Source organism: Alligator mississippiensis, chromosome 5 (assembly GCF_030867095.1).
Source record: "Alligator mississippiensis isolate rAllMis1 chromosome 5, rAllMis1, whole genome shotgun sequence".
NCBI classification, from domain to species: Eukaryota; Metazoa; Chordata; order Crocodylia; family Alligatoridae; genus Alligator; species Alligator mississippiensis.
The window spans coordinates 27,992,360-28,014,632 of record NC_081828.1 but is presented as its reverse complement, the minus strand read 5'-3'; the positions used below and the strand labels follow the sequence as shown (position 1 = coordinate 28,014,632).

Genomic DNA, 22,273 nt, shown 5'->3' with positions numbered 1-22,273 from the left:
TTCATCTCCCTTCTTCCCTGCCTCTCCTCACCACCCACTCTTGAACGCTTGACAGCATTTCTGCCAAGGGCACCAAAATTGCTAGATATCTCTCTAATAAACTCAGCAGAATGTTAAAATTTGAGTCTGTATCTGTATCAAAGTTTTACAAATTACAATTTTCTTTATTGCATGTGTAGAGCGGCCACATTTTGTAGGTCACATTATAATATTGTAACATCTGATGAAGTAGGTTTTCACCTATGAAAGCTCTCTGAACCAGTTATTTTCTAAGAGTTACACTTAAACCATACTAAATCCATTGAATGTTAAGGATGTTAAAGTTATAATGCAATGTAAGCAATCAGACGTTAAGGATTAATTCTGTTTCTTGCCTGCACAGCTCTGAATTGCCACTAGAGAGCTGGTGAGCAAGGGCATGGGTAAGAGCCAGGACACCTGGGTCCTATGCCTGCACTTGGAGTGAGGGGGATGGGAGAGGTGCATCCTAGGATGCTGGAGGACTGCAAATTGCTTGTCTTATCTCTGTGGAGCAGATTGAAGTTACCCTAACACAAACTAAGTAGCACAGCCCAGTGATAATCTTTGCATTAAGTGACATAACTTTGAGATCTTCAGAGGGTACATAGCATAAATAGAGAAGTCATGGTTTAAAGTATGGTTATTCTCCATCAAATAACAATGTAAGGTTGACTCTAGAATCTAAAGTCAGTGGAAAGGCTCCCAACTAACCTCAGTGGGAGTTGGAGTGGGCCACAGGTGACAAATACAAGGAATTTTTTAGGGCTCTTTGCTCCTATTAACCCTGGAGAGCCCAAATGGCTTCAAGAGAAGGAGCTCAATTCTCTTCCTCCTTATGTTCCACTACCAGCATTGTTACTAACTTCTATTCTGTTACATTTATGCAAAAACACTTAAGTCAAGGAGCGTCCAGGCATTGCTGAAGCCTTGGTTTATTGAGCAGAACCTTTACTGCTGGTAAAAATATGAGAGAAGGAAAGAACAGTTTTTTACTCTCAGAGCCTAGATAGAGCTGATTGGACTGGCAGTTAAAGGAATAACATATTTTATTTGTCAAGTGAGAATGTTTATTGCAGAAGATATTAAGAGATAATAAACAAGGAACTCCATCCACAATGCCATTTTTCAGGGCAGGACTGTATCTTAACGGAAAATCTCCACACTCTTTACATAATGGGCATAAACACTATTTGACAGCAGCCCATTTATAGCCATGCTGAAGAGTTACTGCAGCTTTGGTAATGAAAAACCAAGTGTCTGAAAGCTTTGTAAATGTACTGATTCTGAGTACAGATGAACCCACCACTTCTCCCAGCCTGTGGTGGGGCACGGTTTAGGTCTCCAATGCATGTCCACTCATCTTCGTATTGCCTTGAAACACACCATTTAGAATGATCGTGAAAGGAATAGAAAGTGGAGTTCCATGGGGTCTTAATTAGGTTTATGTTGAAGACGTAGTGTTGGAGAGAGCAGTTGGAGGGAAGGTCATGTTTGTAGTGATGCCAGTATTCAGCTAACAAATCTGTCTGCAATTGCTGAGCCATCCAGGCTACGTAGATGTCTGTAATTACAGAAGATGTAAGTAAATTATATCGATATCATTCCTCCATTCACTTCCCTTATGTTTCTAAGGGTGAAATCCAAAAAATTATTGGGCTTGTGATCTATTTTGTTTCTTTGTTGCCCGACAGTGGGTTTTTAAAGGCTTTTCTCCTTATTTTGTTTAATCTTACCAATAGTAGGAATGCCTGGTCTAGTTTTCCCTCATTTTGCTGGCAGACGTGTTGAGGAACTTAACTTTATTTCTGGAAATATTGTTTTTAACAAAAACTTCCTTTCTCTAAACTGTCAGCTTGGTTATTGGAGTTAAATAGGGGTTAACAAGACCTGACAACAGCAAAGCATTTTAAATAATCCAACAAATGGTGCCTTCCTCTTATTTGTTCAGTCCCTCATTTCTTCAGCTTTCAATCTCTTGAGTTCTGCAGCAGCACCATTATATTGCTCATTTAACTATCAAGAGTCTTCTGGCTTGAAAGGACCTGTATATCTAATGCAAATGACAAGAAAAAACATCAAAAGGAGAAAAAAAACCCCCTTCTTCACACATTATACAACAGCAAAAGAGAAAGACACAAGCCCATTTTTTCTTTGCCTAAAAGTAGAGATTTTTGAAGACCCCCTATACCTTACATTACCAAAAGCACAAGACAGCCTTTTCCTTTGCTATGTTATTACTGTGATGTTTCCTATTTTGTGTGGGGTTTTTTAGTAATGTTTAAAAATGTCAGTACATTCATCTATCTTCTACATTCATCTCTGTAACTGGGCTTCTCTGTTCAGCCTTTCTTACCGTCAACAAATAAGTGTGATTTAGCAAAGTGGAGGAAGTTCTCCCCACCGGCTGACTGGAGTTTGGAAAGGCGGCGCCAGGGGATCAGAGGCAGCTCAGACCCTGCACAGAGTTTTTGCAGATTGGGAAGGTCAGGGTGAAAGACACTAGGCATGGAGCAGTTGTAGACCTTTGGGTTGTAGCAGAGCAACTGTTTGTCTGAGCAAAAAGACACGGACAAGCACAACATTAAAATGTACTAAAGAAAAGCAATTAAAAAACCGAAAATGGGCTCAAGCTTGAAACAAAGCAATATAAAATCAGTGCCTTCTATTCCCCTCATCCTAGGCTTAGAGTAGGACCTGATGACTTGAGGGATACAGTGTTTTTTCTGATTTGCACTGCAGAGCTGAGTGACCTGGCTTTTACTTCCTCTTGTGCATCAAGGGCAGAGCTGTCAGCTAGGGCCTCAACCCTGCAGACACTTACAGAAGGATTTCTCTTCAGACCTATAAGTAGGTCTGCTAAAAGCAAGTCACGTGTAAGGTTAAGCATGTGCCTGGTTGCAGGTCAGGGACCCAGTTCCAGTCACTTAACCTGTGTAAACCCAATCAAAGCAACAGACAAGGGCTCCTGAAGGCCTCACTTGGCCTGCAGATCCCTAACTATTGAAAGTATGAGATGCACAAAGGCCAGAGCTTAGCTTGCAAAGTCCTGGGGGGAGGTCAGTACTTCACTGAGACAGCTTTTGACTTGTAAACTAAGCACATCTGGGATGATACATGTGGCCTCCCAAAATGTCATTTTTACTGTCAGAGAAGAGTTTTTACTACTCAGAGAAGAGTTGCGCTAGGAAATATGCAGTGGTAGTTCTGAGTCAGGTGTTCAGAAAATTAATTTCTATTTATTTTTTATGACTGGCATTTCACATCACAAAGGTACTTATGTAAACTCCTGGTGTGACTCCATGTCCAACTGTTGATGTGTCAGTGCTACTATGCCAGCTTCATCAGCAGTTGTATAATATCGTGTAAATCATTATAGTTGTTAAAACAACAACTAAGCTTTTTTTTTTTATAATACGTGACATGCCTGTGCATGCACAAAATAATTAATCATCACAAAGGGGAAGTTGGTATTTATTGGTAACTCAGTTTTGTATGTGAAGAAACTGAGGCACACAGGAAAACAGTGGATAAACGTAATTTAAAGACAGGAGTTCTGAGTTTCCAGCCTCATATTTAAAAATGACAACAAAGGACAAAAAATACGTAGTTCTTTGAGGCCCAATCCTAAAGAACCGATTCAGAGATGTCTGTATGTGAGAGCAGGAAGACCTTGCCATACCTATTTCTGCAAACTGGTTATATCTGAATGTTATGCAGATGGCTGTTTGTCCATATAGCTCCCCAGAAGGTGGATATCCATAACCCTCCTCAGGGAATGGCGGGAACCGAGGAATGCTGTGAATCCCCCAGAAACCTTGGGATTTGTCCAACACTAGAAATCCTGTCAAAATACAGTTATTGCAGATATGTTAGGGAACAAAGCTAGGGAAAATGTAGACATTGTCCTCTTCTCCTCCCTTAAAGTAGCACTGTTCAAGTGGGATTCTAATGATCCATTGTAACCCAGCTTTAAATCATTTAGAGGGATAATGAATTACTAACAATAATATATTGTGTTCCTATAGTGCCTCCCGTCCAAGGAGCTCCAAACCCAATTGTAATATATTTTAACCATTTTACAGATGGGAAAATTGAGACAGAGAGGGGAAACTACCTGTTGAAAGTCACACATGAAGTTTGTGACAGAGCTAGGAATTCAATCCAAGTATCAAATGATAAAGAATAAGGAAGGGCAGGACATAGGGAGGCCATCAAACTGATCTACTGGTCCAAGGACCATTCCAGACAGATGTTTATCTAATCTGCCTGTATCTCCAGTGATGGAAATTCTACAAATTTTAGTTACCGCTTCTGCGCCTTAACACAGCATATTTTCTCTCAAAAGATCGCAAAGCACTTACAAATCATAAGTACAGCAACCATTTTATAAGGCAACTAAGTGGAACAAAATTAGAGGTGCACCGATACATCGGTCCCATATAAAGAAAATTGACAGTACCAGCAATCAGCTTTTTTTGGCTAATAATGTGGCCAATAAATTCTCCATGCATGCACGCAGCCACAGTGCAGCATGCGGGTGACAAGGAGCACAACCCAGCATTGTGGAGAGCAGCCAGGTCCGGCTGGTAAGTCTGTTGTGGGGGAAGGGGTGCTGCCCAGCCACAGCGGGGTGGAGTGGGGCACAGGACAAAGCTGTGGCTCATCTGCGGGGCGCAGGGAAGGGGGATGGCTCCCACCACTAAACACACCCCAGGAGGGCATAGGGGGCGTGTGCCCCTGGATCTGCATGTGGGGTTAGGGTGGGCTGCAACTGTGGGTTGGGGCTGGAGAAGTGCCAGACTCTTCCTGGCGGGCCCTGGACCAGGGCTGTTCTTGGGGTGGCAGCAGTGCTGCAACAGGGGCTATGGTGAATTTTGGGGTGGCTGCAGTGTTCCCTCACAACAGACTTACCAGCTGGACGCTGCTCTCCAAGCTGCCGGGCTGCATATTGGCAATTGGATCAGTATGGCCAATATGGCTCGTTAAAAACTGGCCATTGGTATCAACCCAAAAAATCTCTATTGGTATATCCCATAACCTTCCATCACACAAGAACAAGTGAATGACATCATCATCTCCAGTGGACTCTGATTGGAGTTCACACCCCTATTTTTTGGGCTAGTGCCATTGGATTTTCAATGAACACAAAAGGGGCATTTCAAAGGCATTTCTAATTGTCATTTAGAAATGTGAGTGATTTTATAATGGCTTTGACCCTCTCTCCCTAGCATTGTACCCTTCCTTATATTGGTCCAAATGGATTAATCAGTGGAGAGAAAACTAACTGTGCTAGCAATAGCAGGGCAAGTCCTTGTATAAATCCTTCCCCACATGGAGTTTAGGAGAAACAGCAGGTGGAGGGAACATGTTTCCCATTGCAGCTACATTGCCATGGGGACCAAGGCTTCCAGGGTTTCACCATGTCTGCAAACTAAAGACCTGGGGGTCCAAAGCCCTTGCTCATTCCAAACGGAAGCCAGACAAACCTAGCTGTCTTCCCCAGTGGAACAACTAGAAATTTGCTGAGCCCCCCTCTTCAGGAAAACACGTTCAACTCATTCGTGTGTACCAGTAGATTCCTGAATGTTAGCCTCACATTCTTGCCTCCTCCTAGATTTTCCTGCCCTGAAAGTTCAGAAATTGAGTTCATACTTCTATCACTTGGGACACTTGGAAAGCTATTGCTTTCACATCCTGTGTTCCTGGTGTCACTGAGCAAAGGACAGTATGGCTCCCTACTTGCCAAAAGTGAGATATAGATGTTTTATCCTCTGAGAAAAGGGTAAAAAGTCAGTAGGACTTAGACGTTTCTGTACTGCATGGACATCACAGAGGCAAATATAGAAAATGAAGTGACAGCATTGGCATCTTTTAATATTATGCAACAAATCCTTGCACTTAGCTTTGGCTCAAACAAGGGTTCTCTTTTTGGAGACAGAGAGAAATTCTCAATAAAAACAGCAGAGAAGGATTAACCTGGTACCTTTTGTGTGCCCTTTCTTCCAGCTGTAATGATCTGAATAAGGGACATCATCATTATATACTGCATAAGCAGTGCTGTCACTCTGCAGGAAAACACCGAATTTTATGAACTTTAATTTAAAGAAAAAGAACAAGCATTTGAAAAACTACTGTTATCTGTAAGAGAACAATACTCCACTGAATTAAACTGCTGCAACCTCTTTGATTTCCAGGGAGAACTAAGATGGTTAAGGTCAATGATGTTTAAATCACACTATTATTTGTAGCCAGCATCACACAAGAGAGATGTAGCTACAGTATCCAGCTGCCTTTGACTCCACCAAACCAAATGACCATGTACCCATTTACAGCTTGGCTGACTGGGGAAACTTGGCTTTGGTACAAGCCCAGATTCAATTTAAACTGAGGAACTGTAGCAAGACCTCTTAACCTTTCTGCCACTGTGTCCCTCCGAAGAGACAGGCTAGGTTAGGTCTGCATGATAACCTAGTTTCTAAGGGTGAAGTTACATGTTACACTTAGCCCATACTAAATCTGTGGAATGTTAAGCACAGAGCCTCCAGGGTTTAGCGTAGTGGGAGCATGGAGCTGCAGGGAGCAGGGAAGCATGTTTTCCCATGGCTCTGTGCTGCAACTGTGCTAAACCCTGGTGTCTCCACACCCAACATGAAGCTGCTGAAGCATGGAGAAGGCTGGGGAGACAGATTGGGTCAGGAGGGCTGGGATCAGCTCAGCAGAGTTCATTGAAGGGCCCCCTGCAGCAGAGCCTCCTCCCCCCACCCTGGGAATGCAGGGACCTGCAGACTGAAGCCACAGCCCTCATGCCCCATGCCTCTCCACCTCCCAGCTCCAGGCTTCAGCAGCTGCAGCTCCCCTCCCTCCCTCCCTTCTCCCATGACTTTGGCAGGGCCTTGCCTACTCCTGGATAGTACCATCCCTTGGGCAGTAGAGTTTGGGAGGGTGAAAATTCATCCTTGGAGTAGGAGTCAATGGGGAAGAGCTAGAAGTGGAGCATCCTGGGATGCTTGAAAACTGCAAATTCCTTGTTTTATCTTCATGAAGCAGACTGAGGTTACCCTAACACAAGCTAGGTAGCACAGCTCAGAGTTAATCCTCTCCTTAAGTGGTATCACAGAGATGCTCAGAGAGCACTTAGCACAAGTTAATGAAGTTTAACATGCAGATACCCACATTTTAAGTGCCCTTAGCATGGTCTAAGTGTAATATGTAACGTCAGCCTAAGAGTTCCATTAACCAACAGGCCACAGGGCAGTATTTTCTTTATTTTTGCAGGTTGTTTCTGATTTAGTAAATCTGTGGAACATTAAGTGGAACATCTAGAAATTTAGTAATCACATCATAAGGAAATTGTTCATTAAAGTTTTGTTTAGGAAATGCTCCAATCATTCTTAATTAGGTGGTGCAGTTAGTTTTAGCAAAATAATCACATATACACAGCACCCTATTTTTCCTATAAGCTCTCCCAGCCCAATGGATTCTAGTGGACTTTAAAGGTGCTTTTCTCTCCCAAGCTCTATACTTTGCAAGTGTTAGCAGAACATAAAAAATTGGCACCTATGTTGTATCTACAGAGTGTAAACACCTTCTCCCAGTGACAGTGTACAATCCAGACAGAAGTCAGAAGATTATCAGTGTTTAACTGGCTTCTTGTAATCTTTCCCTTGCACAAAGTTAACTACAAAAACACTTGAAAATAATTTTACAGGCCTATCTTGAACCCACAGCAAGAATGCCAGACCATAGTCCAATGTGACCCATAGTATGTAAGTAACAAAAAATATCTGTATCAGTTGTCAGCCTTACAGAGAGTGGGCTTGATTTTCCACTTTCTTGTGCCTTGGAGGGGTATGTATACCTGCACAGAGTGAGTCTAAAATGTGGCTACCATGTGGATCTACTAACATTTTACAACAGCTTTGCACAAGCATGACTAGGCGAGGTACCAGGCAGTGAAAATCCAGGCCCAGTATGTAGAATGTTAACTGGATGAATAGTCCAACTGATTTCCATGGGAGTAAAAAACCCGATAGTTAAATTGTAGCTCACTAATTTTATGAACAATATGATGTAGTAAGACTGATTGGTATAGCAAGGGCCTAGATTTAATGCCTTATCCATCCAACCCTACTTACTGTGTGTCTAAATTAATATTCACAGATTAAAATACTGCTCAGGGAGAATGAAAGTTGAAGAAAATTTATAGGTGTGTAAGTCTGCATTCTGAACATCTTGCTTATTGGATGCCTTGGTAAAGTTTTAACTGTGTGAAAGGTTTGGCTGGAATGCAGAACGCACCCAAAATGGGGCTGGCTTCTAGTTCTAGCCAAACCTGCAAAAGATCTGCTTTGCTTCATGAAATTTGTGGTGAAAGAGTAAGCATATTTCTCTTTCCATTGAGAACACGTAGACTGTCAGTCAGGTCCCACAATGTTTTTTTCATTTCATTTACATTCGTTTCATTTCATTTACATTTTAGGCATTTCATTAAATATAACAGAATGAACATATTAACAAACAACAATGAAATGGCGCTTGCCTTGGACTCATACGCTTCATAAAGTTGCATCAGTGTTTGTCCCAGCGCATTCTGTGTCATATTGACTAGATATTTACTCAGTGCCCAAGCTTTTGTTGAAGAATCCATGTACATGTATTCCAGTCCAGACCCAGGACTCTCTTCTCTCATGTATTTTGGTAATTTATAAAGAAGAAACCTGCAGCAAATGAACGATAATCAAAATGATCAGTCATCCTGCTGGCAATACTTCCCTGCTACATGGCATCACTTCCCTGCTACATGCCATGTGAACACTTAAGGCCAGATTCCATTCTACCTATTAGGTGCATAAGTGGATTTAGACATCAAAGAGCAATCCTACTCCACCCTGCTGGAGTCCCTGAAGAACAGTTTATACAAACTAGATAGGTCTTTCTCATCCTGGTTGCTTTTTTGTGACTCAGTCTTAAGGACAAGATGAAAGCATGATAAAAAAGTAAATGCATTAATGTTTTTAGAGGCTTAAACAGGATGGAACAGAATTGTACTTAGGCACCTATGTCTGCTTAGATGCCCAGTAGATAGATCAGTTTGGCTCTTAGATCAAACAGAGCCTCTTTCATGCATAATCTTTCCTAGGGAAAAAAAATCTCCATTTAAAACCTTCAGAAGTTTTGATTTTAAAAAATAAACTCTAAGACACAGAAATCAGTTACAGTGGGAATAGTAACTGGGTGAGGGAGAATTCTCCCTTTGCTGTTGTGAATGTCAGAACTCCTCAATCTTGTTTTAAAGGAAATGTAAAGCCTATTCTTGGCCTCAGCCTAAGTAGATGTAATTTTGGTGACATTCAGTACTCAGGCCCCTAATATATGGTTGGCATTTGGCCCTTAGTGTTCTCAGGCACACTGAAACATGTCCATGGCTATTTAAAAGAGTTTGTAGTTTAGCTCTACTCTGAAAAACGACAGAGGATATTTACCCTGTACCCATGGTTCAACACAGGATACGTTATCCTGCTTTTTAGGTGTGTTTGCAGTCAGTGCTGAGCTCCCTGCTGCTGTAGCTAGACAGCCAGACAGCACTCAGCATGCAAGCTAGCTGGTTTAAAGCTAGCCTAGGTTTGTCTGTGATGTATGCTTCAATGAATACAGTGTAGGCATAACCAGTCTTGTACAACAAACCTTCCCTTGAAGAGTCACATCTGGTGACACAAAACTTGCTTTATGGCTTTTTAGACTATTTGCCCTGCGGAGCTACTGCAGCTGATGGAGAACAACCTGGTTCTATGTCATTTTGTGCTCAATGGGTCCCATCTAAAAAATCCTGTAGAAAGGTTGGGGGGGGGGGGGGGGGAGGTGCACAACTGACACTTGTAATCTGACTTAGCCTGCAAAAACTTTATCACTCCTGGTGCCATAAGAGCCTGTTTTCTTTTTTTGCCAGTAGGTGCTTGCAGACATAAGCTGGGGGGCCCCAAATGGCTCTTTACTTTTAACTTGGTGTGTTTCTGTGCCAAGCCCCGTGCTTGCCCAGAAGATGCAATGCATTACTTGAACCCAACTTTGCAGCATCTGTAAAGATTGGGTGCTTTAGTGGGACTTTTTTGGTGCTTTTATCTAATAGGTAATTGAATCAGCTTTAACTAAAAGCACCAAAAAGCCCCACTGAAGTGCCCAATCTTTACAGATGCTGTAGAGCCAAGTTGAAGTAACACAATGCTTCTTCTGGTAAAGCACAGTTCTTTTGTGGGTTTTTTTAACATCTGCAAGCATGGCCCCATGGGTGCTGAGCACCCACTAATTTTTTTCAGTGGGTGCTTGAGCCCTGGAGCACCCATAGAGTCAACAATACCTATGCTAATGGCACTTTAACGTGCATCAGCAGATGCACGACGAACAAATCCAAGGAGGTGATACTTCCCCTCTATCGGGCGCTGGTCAGACCGCAGTTGGAATACTGCGTGCAATTTTGGGCACCGCACTTCAAGAGGGATGTGGATAACCTGGAGAGGGTCCAGAGAAGGGCCACTCGTATGGTTAAGGGCTTGCAGGCCAAGCCCTATGAGGAGAGACTGGGGCACCTGGACTTCTTCAGCCTCCGCAAGAGAAGGTTGAGAGGCAACCTTGTGGCTGCCTATCAGTTCATCACGGGGGCACAGAAGGGAATTTTTGAGGTTTTATTCACCAAGGTGCCCCCGGGGGTTACAAGAAATAATGGCCATAAGCTAGCAGAGAGCAGATTTAGACTAGACATTAGGAAGAACTTCTTTACAGTTAGAGTGGCCAAGATCTGGAATGGGCTCCCAAGGGAGGTGGTGCTCTCCCCTACCCTGGGGGTCTTCAAGAGGAGGTTAGATAAGCATCTAGCTGGGGTCATCTGAACCCAGCACTCTTTCCTGCCTATGCAGGGGGTCGGACTCGATGATCTATTGAGGTCCCTTCTGACCCTAGCATCTATGAATCTATGCCTGGTGCTGCATCAGAAAGGAGGAAACCCAGTGAAGTGTCAGGTTCTAGGCTGTCTTAAAGTTTGGCAGTAAGGAAACATGTTTTTAACCAATACATTGAGTGTATTTGATGAAATCCTCAAGAGAATAAATGTGGAGCCCCATGTTGGCATTGTTAGAGCTTTACTTTTCCAAATAGATTTGCACTTAGACGAACTCTTGTTAAAATGAGTGTTTACAGATATTAACCACAAACGTGAATCATCTTCAAAGTTTAGAATGCTCATCAGTCACCAGAGGTTCAAGTTCACACTGATATTCTTGGTGAACAAAACGGCTTCATCAACACAAGTTTTCCAAAGCAGAAGTCCATGTGGGTATCCAGACTACTTTCTTTGAGTGTACTAGTAAAATAATTTATTATTAGCACTTCTATTAAAGGAGACCCTAGTGAGCTCAACTAGGGTTTGCCTAATTGTGCCAGCTGCATATATGCACATAGAAAAAAAAAAAGCACTTGCCACAATTAGTTTACAGTGAGAAAGACAAATTTAGGAGAGAAGCAGAAAAAGCAATACAAACATATTTTGGAGCAATGTCTAGGTAGCAAAATGTATATATACACAGGAGAGAAATACACCACTTCAGCAGTCCTGGCAGACCAATTAGCTCATCATTAGCTGCTAGTGATATTATTACATCAGCATCAGCAATGGATGTAGTTCTTACTGAAGTATTACAAAGAGAACTAGGAGGAGATTTTACAGATTAATTTGATGAGCACTCTTCAGAGTCATAACAATCCTATCCTCTTCATCTCAAGATCTGAGGATGGGAAGAAGAGAAATAATAACATGCTCAAGAATTAGTACATGAAATCTTTCCACGCTGCTTGTGAAAGGTACAGAAATGCATAAGTTCTCCTAGCACTTAACAGTTTTGCAATAGGCATGTCTGATGGCTTTTTGTGATTGAAAGGCTTGGCCATAGTTGACAGTTTCCTGGTGGCACATTTAGGGCCCTTCCAGGAAGGAGCTGAGCACAAGAGGAATGTAAGTCATGTAAGTATCTTCACAGATGCCTATTTACGGCAAAATACTCAAGTGCTTCAGTGTTTGCAGGATCAGTTATTACCTGGCAATTATGTGTAATGGAGAGAAACAGAGGAGAAGGAGGTGAAAGGACTCCATTTATTAGACTCTGGTCTAGACACAAATATTGTCTATGATTAAATGTTGAGTTAATAGAATTCATGCCTTTGCTTAATAATTTTCATGCCTTTGCTTAATTAGTGGGGTTAGTGAGCATGACTCCAAGCTGAAGAATTAAAATGACCAGCTATGCATGCAGTTATCAAGATATTGTCTAACCCTGGCATTGTCCTACTATGTGGCAAGTGACTTGCTAGGTGCTGCAAGTCCCACTGACATCAACAGAACTTAAGAGCATTAATATCTTGAAGCAATCACTTAGGAGCTCACACGCAAGTCTGGTGTTTTGGGTCTTGTTTATTCAAAGGTTTTAAATGAATTAAAAGAGATGCCCTCTGCCCTTATTACAGACTAGCAAATTGCCCATCATGATGATGGGGGGGGTGCTGCCACCCAGTGCCTCATGGTGCTGCCACTCTGCCTTGGATGTGGTGGCGAGGCCAGAGTGGGGGGGGGGTGAGGCCAGCATCGTGCCACCAGCACCCTGCGCTGCCACTGCCTCCAAGGAGCAAGGCAGAGGGGGTGGGGGTGAGGCCAGCGCCACTGGCCTCACTCCCCCCACTCCATCCCTGCTGTCTGCTTCCAAGGAACGCGGGGTGGGGGGTCAAAGCCAGTGCTGCACCACCGGCACCCTGTGCTACCTCTAAGGAGCAGGGCCGGGGGGGCGGGAGGGGGGCAGGCAAGGCCAGCACCACTTGCCTCACTGCTCCCCCTGCCCCGCTCCATTCCTGCCATCTGCCTCCAAGGAGCAGGGTGGGGAGATATTCTTGCTCCCTCTGGCCCCTCAGTCCCTGCCATCTTGGCGGCGCTCCGCCACGTGTGTCCGTCTGTGCAGAGCATTCTGATGGGTTGTTTCAGTCAGCATTGTGATTGGGGCTGCTGAGACAACCAATCAGAATGCAAATAAAGTGTTAGGGACAGACAGACAGACACACTAAGGCTTTTATTATATTAGAAAGACTGAACCTAGAGTACTTTAGGCAGGTAAAACTCTTAGTAAGTGCACTATAAATTGTAGAGTGAAGACTTCAAGATGAGCTAAATAAAAGTAAATACTACACCTGATAGCTTCCTCCCTTGATATAGCATGCAATTCCATATGTGTCCTGAGAACACAGACGTTGTCACACCAGAGATCAGGCACAAGTGATCTCTCTAAGTATCAAATACTACAAAGGAAGGCATCAGAATGCCAAAAATGTGCAATCATGAAATACTGCAAAGGGAAAGGATTGACTATAAGGGCAACTTTAACTCCAATGTATTACAATCCACTGTGTAATAATGGATTGTGTGCAAGAGGAAGTTTAATGAAACAGTTTTGCTTCTGCTCCTTATTTCTTCTTTATAAAACACAAATGCTGCTAGGGGTATGACCAGCAGGTCTGGAGACTGACAGTTCCAACTGGCTTGCAGCACTGGTAGATGACATCGGCTCTTTAGTGCCAGACTAAGTAGTGCACTTTCCCACGCTGTGAGCTTCCCTGCATTACTTGCTAATATGCCCCACCCCTGATCCATCCAATCAGTTCTTGACTACAGAGACTGCTAGAGAAGGAGGCAATTTATACTTATATTTTATTCTGGTGCAGACAAGTGAGTTAAGACCATGCTAGTAACAATAACTCCCAGTTTTGCCCACATCCAAGTAAAAAGCCACTTCCACTACAATTCACCGATAACCTGGGTGCTGACAGCATTTCTATACATTCACCTATGTCCTGGAGGCTTGGCATTAGAACACAGATAGCATGCTTACTTTGATCATAATTAATGCTTTGTAAATCCATGCTAATTTTGCACTTAGTCATAATGCAGCAACATGGTTAATTACCTTGAAACCAAATCAAATTTCAAAAACCCATGTTTTACTTTCCAAACATATCGTTTAAAAACTACCTCAAAAGCAGAAACGATTAAAAATGCTGATTATTACACATTATGGTTCTGTGATCTAGCTCTTTAATGCAATATCATTTAAAGCATTTTCACTTTTACATTCCAGAATTTTTCCAATATACAGTTTTTGTGTTACTTACCAATCAACTGGTTCACCTTCTTCACTTCGGCAGGAAATTTCAGCCGCCCACCGAAACTTGACGTTACTACATAATAACAAAGCAAAGCAACCCCATACATATCCTGCAGACATTTTAGGTTGTCAGATGCACAGACCAAGCAAACACTTGATTCTAAAAGGAGAAGTTCTCTAGTTCTCTTGCTTCGGTTTCCTTAACTTTCAGTTCTCGCGAGAACATAACAAATACTACCTGTGCCAACAAAGAGCAAGTCAATGCAGGCAGAGTTCTGGTATGATAATAAAGCTACCCAATATGAAAAAAAATATATAAAGAATGAAAGCAGTGAGAAGTATCCTTCTTACAATCAAAACCTGATCTATAAGGTGCCGAATGTCCTAAACAGTTGATGACTCAGAGGAGTTCAGAGTGCTAAGTGGAGCTGCCCATCATTTTTAGTGATTTTTTTAGGTTTTTACAAAAATAAATATATAAAAAAGAATAAATGAATTTTTGAGAGAAAATTTAAGTTTCACCAAAAATTTCTGGTTCTAATGAAAGCCCCCAGTACTGACACATTTTTTGTTTGTTTGTTTTGGACCAGGGACCAAAGCTTAATGAAAAACCAAACAAAACCAAACATTTTTTTCACAACAAAATGAAACATTTCCTCACCACTTCCAGTGCTCAGAGCACTTTCAGCAGACATTGGGCCTAATCCTGTACAATGCAGAGGGTCCTGGGATGGGCCCACTGTTCTCAGCTCCCGAAGTCAATTAGGCTGTTCTCTTACTGTTTGTGCATTGGACCTCTGCACACAAATCAAAGAAACACTCAGGCTCCCTGTTTCATTTTAATTCACTTACAGCTACTTAATTTAAGAAGCTTCTTTTTTTTCAAACCCATCCAGCATTAGACACAGATGAAGTTTTACATTTTTATATATATTTTTAGCTACCTATGCTTAAAAATGCTGCATTTTTAAAAAACGGGGGAAAAGAATCTTTTCCTTCCACGCATACTTCATAAAGTCTTCATTTTTTACAAAGAATCACCATTGGGTGGAGTCCTAACATGGGAAAGTTCTGCTTCCCCCCATAGATTTTTTTTAAAGCGAGTCCTGGATGATTTATTAGAACAAAAATTGCCTTGCAGCCTGCATGTTCATCTTTCTTTACTAACAATATTATTAGCAAAGGGACATTATGAAAGAAGGAATGTATTATCATGCCTAGTCACTACATCACCAAATTCATGATAACAAACACTGGAGAAGTTTGGATCAGGAGCTGAATTTTGCTGTTCAGACTCATCCTTGGTTACACCTGTGACTGAATAGCATAATCTAAGAGGCCTGAACTTATTATTGAGACACCTGCAAAATTTTTCCTGTAAAGAAATAAATTTCGATGAAAATGAACAGTTTTTTTCAGTTTTGTTGACATTTCAAATTGTTTTTCACAACTGTCTCTCATTTTGCAGTTCTCTCTTGTTTATTAAGACATTTTCTGTTAAAAAAAGTTGGCATACTTTTGACAAATTTTGCTTCTGAGCTATTTATCCTTCTTTGGCAGTATGCTATCTATCAGTGGAATAATAGAGCAGAAAAGCCTTAAATGTTTGCAGCTGTTCAGTTTAATGCTTGGAACTTGCTTCCTTGTTGTTTTCGAAACAGTCTCTCCCTCCCTTCTCTGAAATGCCCTATGTCCTTCATCAAGGCTTTCAGTAGTAACTCCTCCCTCCCTGCCCTTCATAGAACATGTACAGCACTGCACCAAACTTTGAATCTTCAACCAATATACCACATCTCTTTGAACTTTGCCTTCTAGCCTGGGACTCCATCTTGCATGATGCTGAACTCATCCCATAAGTCTGTAAGTGGGAACTTGAAGATGATGATCATCAGTTTTCAGGCCTGAGGCCTTATGGCTTAGCTGCATCACCGAGGTCGTACCAGAATAGGAGAAAATGTAACTCTTTCTCCAACTCTAGGAAAAATTAAAGAGGGATTGTGCTTGAGAAGGCCCAGCCCCAGTTTAAAACTATCAAATCCTGGTAAAATTCCTGAGGAGGGTGGTCAAGGTTCTTTGGGTAGATGTGATATCTTTTATTAGACCAACTGAGTAATTGGAACAAAGTTCTTTGCAATAAAAGATATCAGATTTACCCAAAGAACCTTGTCTGCCTATGTCCTTAGACAACATGGCTGTAATCTATACCCTTGCAAGCTTTCAGGCACAAGCGGCCTTCTTCAGGCATAGGGAGACTCCTCTGTTGTTCTGAGATTTTCAAGGAATGAAAGAAGCTAAAAGGAGGTCAGTGAGAATGTAAATAGGTGGAAATTAGAAAAACAATTGGTAGAGAAGGGAGGAGAGGGAAGGAAGGAGAGGGAAAATGGGTGGAAGAATGCTAAAGGTAAGCAAGGGAGACTGAGGAGGGTAGTGGCATAACTACTACCTCTTCTCCCCTGGGGGTAAATAGCCGTGGGAGATGGGCAGCTCTTGAGGAACCTATAACCTTCTTGGTCCCCAGTGACCTGCAGGAAGGCACTTAATGCATTCATACCACCTTCCTGGGAGCATTGCTGAGAAGTTCCCCTGCCCACTTGCTTCAAACCATGGAAATGAATTTCAGAGTTGAATATGTGCCAGTAAACATGCCCCAGCCCATGTATGGCACTTGGTGTGTCCTCAGGGAGTCTCTGAGCTGCTTACATTGCCTCATTTTCAGGAGTTATCGTGCAGAGAGCAGGAGTGAGTGGGTGAGGTATGCTTCAGAACAATGTAGTTATGCACTTGTAGGCAAAGTAGTATTTTCAGGATGTATTTGATATTGAAAGTAGGTTAAAAAATAGGAGGTGAAATAATGAAAAGGAACGAGTGGAAAGAGACAACAATTTTAAAATGGAAATTCTTTAAGCTTTAGTTAAAATGGAAAGACTCTCGCTGTTTCCTGAGCTCATTCATGGAACGAGGGGATACATGCTCCATCAGGCTGCCTTGTCCGGGGCTCTGGTTACACAAGACCTGGGGGAGGGAGTGTCCCATGGCTGGGCAGGTTCTCTGAATGACAAGCAGTTGCCGTTCCTAGCCCAGTAGAAGAAATGGCTTCCTTATAGGAGAGTGAATGAAAAGTGGCAATGTTAGTTTCATATCAAATAATTGTCTGATCCTGCCAGATGCTGAATTTCATGAGCTCCTTGGTGGTGGTGGTGGGAGGGTACTAAGCAGCTGTAAAGATTAGGCCTACAGTATATTTAAAGTGTGATGCAGCATCTGCAGACTCCCTGTTGCAGTAAGTATCAGGTCTTCTCATGCACACTGCGTGTCTTGGACTAGTCCAGTTGGGGCCAAGCCTTTTGGCAGCTGTGCCACATATTAACCCTTTGCCTGGAGTAGCAGCTGTGCTGCAAATTAACCCTCACCAGAGTGGCCAGTTGGGCACAGATGACCCTTTAATCCCCCATATAAGCTCCTGAGCAGGAACAAAAATGTCTGGGCAGCAGGGCTCAACCTGATCCCAGACTGCTTTGCTATTCTCTCCTTCCAACTTGTGCTCCGATTCCTCTCTCTACTTGATATCCTGGCTTCTCAACCTGGCTTGATCTCTGACCCCACTCTTTGCCTGAACTTGACTTGTCCCTGGATTCTGCTTCCTCTTCCTGTCCCCAGTCAGCACCTTGATCTCAGAGTGACCCATGACCTGGCCACCCATGACCAGGAGTGACCCACCCATTCACTTCTGGCTTTACATACAGAAAATTAGGTGTAATTGCTTCTGAGTGCCCTGGGAACGCACCAATATGCACTCCTATGGCAGAGAGCCTGAGAGCAGCACTGTGTGCATAGCTACCCTGGTTCACTTCCAGATTTTGGCCTGCACAGAAGAGGAATGAATAGGCAGAGCATGTTTCAGCATGGCTGTCCTGGGCACGACGCTGAATGGTGTTGGCCTGCCCTAAGGATATCTATACAGGGAACTATTATACAGTGCTGTGAATTTAAGCTCAGGCTTTATGCACAATGTCTTCTCCCCAGAGATAAGCTCTCCCATTATTAAGTCATTGGACTAGGCACCTGCCCTTCATATCTACTCTGCAATGTCTTCAGCTCACTGTGCACACTTTAAAATAACAGTACTAACAAAGTAACAATGAATTCATCTTTTAGCTGTCACACAAGCCACAGTATTTGCTAAAAATCATAAACATGACTTTAGAAAGTAAATGGGAAAAACTGTCTACCAGATAAAATGATCTAAATGAGCATGAACCAGAACTTTTGTAGAAATAACGAATGCATTCCAGGTGGCACAAATGCTGGATATACAGCACTGCTGGCCTCTCCTTGTCTTGTCACACACCTCCTCTCCCAGGTCTCAGGCTACCCCCTATCACTTGGCTCTGGGTGAACTTGCATAATACTCCTTCTCTCCCATCAGGGGCTGGGTTGCAGTCTACTCTGTACCAAACACAATCAGATTTAAGTCCAGGTTCTGCAGTTCAGTTCTATTTAGGCAGTGTCACTGCTAATCCCTGACAAAAAACCAAAACTTCTGTAAAGCAAAGTGTTCTTGATTCAATACTCCAAGTATTAACGATTTGGAGAAAATCTGTCTTATAAACAATAAAATGTACTATGTTCCTCTTGAGTTCTTCTGTAGGGTGCACCTGTTCCTAGACGGAGGAAAGAGAAAGACCAATCCCTTCAGGCTTCTTGAAACCTATCTTTGAAATCTGTCCTCTCAGGCAGAATATTTGTTGAGAAACAAACATTCTTCTTCCCCTCAGAAGAAATCTGTACTATTCTTTTGAATATTGTAAGTGACTCTGGGTCACTTTGGCCTGAAGCACAATGGTACTCCAATTGCACCCCAACTGTTGTTTGGATTCTCTCATCTGCCAAACTAGTCTCTTCCCTGCACAGTTCCCCCTGAACTCAAACATGACAAATGTATAATAAACCTTCAGATACCCCAATATAGGTTATAGTTTCTTGTAATAACTTCAGGATATATAATCATTTTTAAATTCTTACATAGCAACTACAGTCTCCATTACTTTGTCACAAAACAGCTCCCATTCTCTTGCACTAGGGAGTTAACAATAGATTTGAAATAAGGCGAGACTACTACTTTTCCCTTAAAAATCTGGGGAGGTTTAAGCGGATTTTGACTTCTCTTTGCACAGCCAGTTCATTCAACCTGTGACAAGAAAGGGAATATTAATGAAGAGCTGAGTTCATGATGTGGCATGCCTGCCATAAAGACTGTGGACAGACTGATCCTAGCTAGAGTAGTACAAATTCAGAACAGCTGCATCCAATTCTATGAAGTCACTCAGGGCATGGGCATGTGAACAAGTTACTGTGAGGCCATTTTCATTTACTGCAGGGTAAGACCATTTACACAGCCAGATTTACATTCCAGATGACCAGCCTGTTTCCCTGCATTTGCCACTTGTGTGTTCTATCTACCCGTTGTTTCTTGTCTTATACTTTGATTGTAAGTTCTTGTGGTCTTTTTATTGCGTCTGCATAGTGGGGGGTTGGACTCGATGATCTATTGAGGTCCCTTCCGACCCTAACATCTATGAATCTATGAATATAATATGCTTCTATTATATAGCTGGGGTACTTTGACATTACCACAATACAAACAACAAACATTATACTGATTCAGCAGTGTGTAATTCTTGTGTTATGCTGGTGTAGTCCCAATGATTTCTACCAGTGTGTAGTGCCAATGATTTCTACCGGTGTGGCAGAGTCCACTAATTTCAGTGGCATTACATCCATACAAAGCAGATGTAATGTAGTGGAGACTCAGGTTTCCTGTCCATATTGGCAGATTATTTGTCTCTTTTGTCAAACTAAATATTTGCTCAGGATGATAAACAGATATTTGACCAATCTGAGCTTGGCTGAGACTTCTGTTGGCTTCCTTTATACCTATACTTTATCTAATGAGTAATAAAAATGTGTTTCCATTGCAGCAGATAGAGGTGGAAGTCCTCAATTCTGAGTATGGGAAGAATTTGGTTAAATTCCTTTACGTTAGAAGAGAAGGCAAGAAACACTCCATTAAAGAAGTGGAGGTCTGTGCCCATATTAGACTGAATGACGTCAAAGAGTACTTTCATGGTAACAATAAGGATGTTGTCCCTACAGACACCATCAAGAATGTCATCTACGCTATCGCAAAACAAAAAGGGGTAAATATATATTTAACTAATCTGCTTTACTATACTCTTTTATTTTAACTTCCTGCAAAAGATTGATTCTTTTCTTTTACTGCTCTGTTTTGTGCAATTTCAAAGCTCACACAGTTCCAGAAGGTTTTCTTCAGGCAAAAGGTGAAAAGATTTTGGATGCAATCAAAACCCCAACACAGTCTGCTATATTCTTCTTCTTTGTTGGCTTTCCAATTTGGCACTCAAATCCCTTTAAAAATTTTGAGTGGGATCTCGTCTTCCTTGAGTATTCTATTCTTTCATGACTTTCCTCACTTGGGTAGCTTGATTTGGTGCATAGGTGAAAATAATCTTTATTGTATATACCTTTTTAATTTGATCAGATAGATCAAACAGATAGATCAGACGGCCCTTATAACTGGAATGTGAACACTGAGGGTTATACTCTGTTTCAGAAGAACAAGATTGGGAGAAAAGGTGGTGGTATTGCCTTTTATGTCAAAAACATACTCTTGTTCCCTGGTTCAGGAGGAAGAGGAAGGCAAAGCAGAATGCATTTGAGTAAAGATGAAAGGTTAAAGACACAGCACTGATATAATGGTGGGGAATTATTATAGGCCACCTACTCAGGAAGTATGAAGCACTCTTCAAGCAGGTGAAAAATCAGTCCAAAAGCTATGGGATGGTACTGATGGGACATTTAAATTTTTCAGACATCTGCTGGAAGAACAAGGTAGCCAAAGATAAAATGTCAAGCTGGTTCCTAACTTGTATGGAGGGCAACTTTCTCTTCCAGAAAGTGGAGGATACAACTAGGGGATCATCTATCTTTGGTCTTGTCCTGACCAACAGGGAAGAACTGGTGGAGGATGTGAAGGTGTGGATAACTTGGGAGGGAGGGATCACAGTATGAGAGAATTCCAGATCCTGAGACATGGAAAGCATGAGGTCAGAAAAATTAGGATGCTAGTTTTCAAAAAGGCAGATTTCATCTGACTCAAGAATCTAGCAGACATAGTGTCATGGGAAGATAGATTGAGGGATAAAGGCACCCAGGAGGGCTGGGAGCTTCTAAGGGGCACAATATTGGAAGCCCAGGAAGAAATTGTCCCAACATGATGGGAGCATAAGAAGAATGGCAAGAGATCAACATGGCTGCATAAGGGGCTTCTAAAATGCCTCAAATGCAAAAGGAAAGCATGCAGGCAATGGAAGAACGGGTAAGTCACTGAGAACCCATACCAGGAAATATCAAAAACCTACAGAGACAAAATCAGGAAGGCAAAGGTAAAGAATGAGTTGCACCTGGCAAAGGAGGTGAAGGACAACAAGAAGAGGTTCTATAAGCACGTTGTCCAGAAAAAAAAGGACCAGAGAAGCTCTAGGTCCTTTGTTAACAAGTCGGGGGAACTGCTAACTGAAGATACAAAGAACGCAGAGCTACTCAACAGCTACTTTGCCTCAGTCTTAACAAAAAAATTAAGCTGCCAGCCACTTAATAGGGGAAGGGGGCAAGCTGAGGGAGAAGGTAACAAAAGATACAGTCAGATAGCTTTTGTTGGGTCTGAATGAATTCAGGTCAGCAGGGCTAGATGAGCTTCATCCCAGGGTCCTGAAGCAACTGTCAGAGGAAATCTCTACGCCCTTGACACCGATTGTCATGAAATCATGGGAAACCGGCCAGGTACCAGAGGATTGGAAAAGGGCCAGTGTAGTGCCCCTTTTTAAAGAAGGCAAGGAGGAGGACCTGGGGAACTACAGGTTGCTTAGCCTCACCTTAATACTTGGGAAGTTACTGGAGCATATGGAGCTCTTTGCCATTTGAACTAGGGTCAACTGTTCACATGGCTCCATTGCACACCCTGCCCTGGCTTGGCAGTGCCT

General features: G+C 42.3%; 2 protein-coding genes across 2 annotated transcripts in view; one reads left to right on the top strand and one right to left on the bottom strand.

Moving 5' to 3' along the window:
• The window catches only part of LOC102571917 (uricase), a 40,968-nt gene that overhangs the window by 8,601 nt on the left and 10,094 nt on the right, over positions 1–22,273 (top strand). The window contains exon 2 of the mRNA XM_006259040.4: positions 20,192–20,410. Within this exon, the coding sequence (XP_006259102.2) occupies positions 20,192–20,410 (219 nt within the window). The remainder of the gene's footprint in view (positions 1–20,191; positions 20,411–22,273) is intronic.
• DNASE2B (deoxyribonuclease 2 beta) lies at positions 1,050–14,463 on the bottom strand. The gene is made up of 6 exons (XM_006259039.4): positions 14,221–14,463; positions 8,561–8,738; positions 6,005–6,086; positions 3,701–3,862; positions 2,375–2,572; positions 1,050–1,582 (listed from the first exon to the last, which is right to left on the bottom strand). Exons 1-6 carry the CDS (start codon positions 14,331–14,333, stop codon positions 1,227–1,229), a joined length of 1,089 nt encoding a protein of 362 aa, XP_006259101.1. The 5' UTR covers positions 14,334–14,463; the 3' UTR covers positions 1,050–1,226.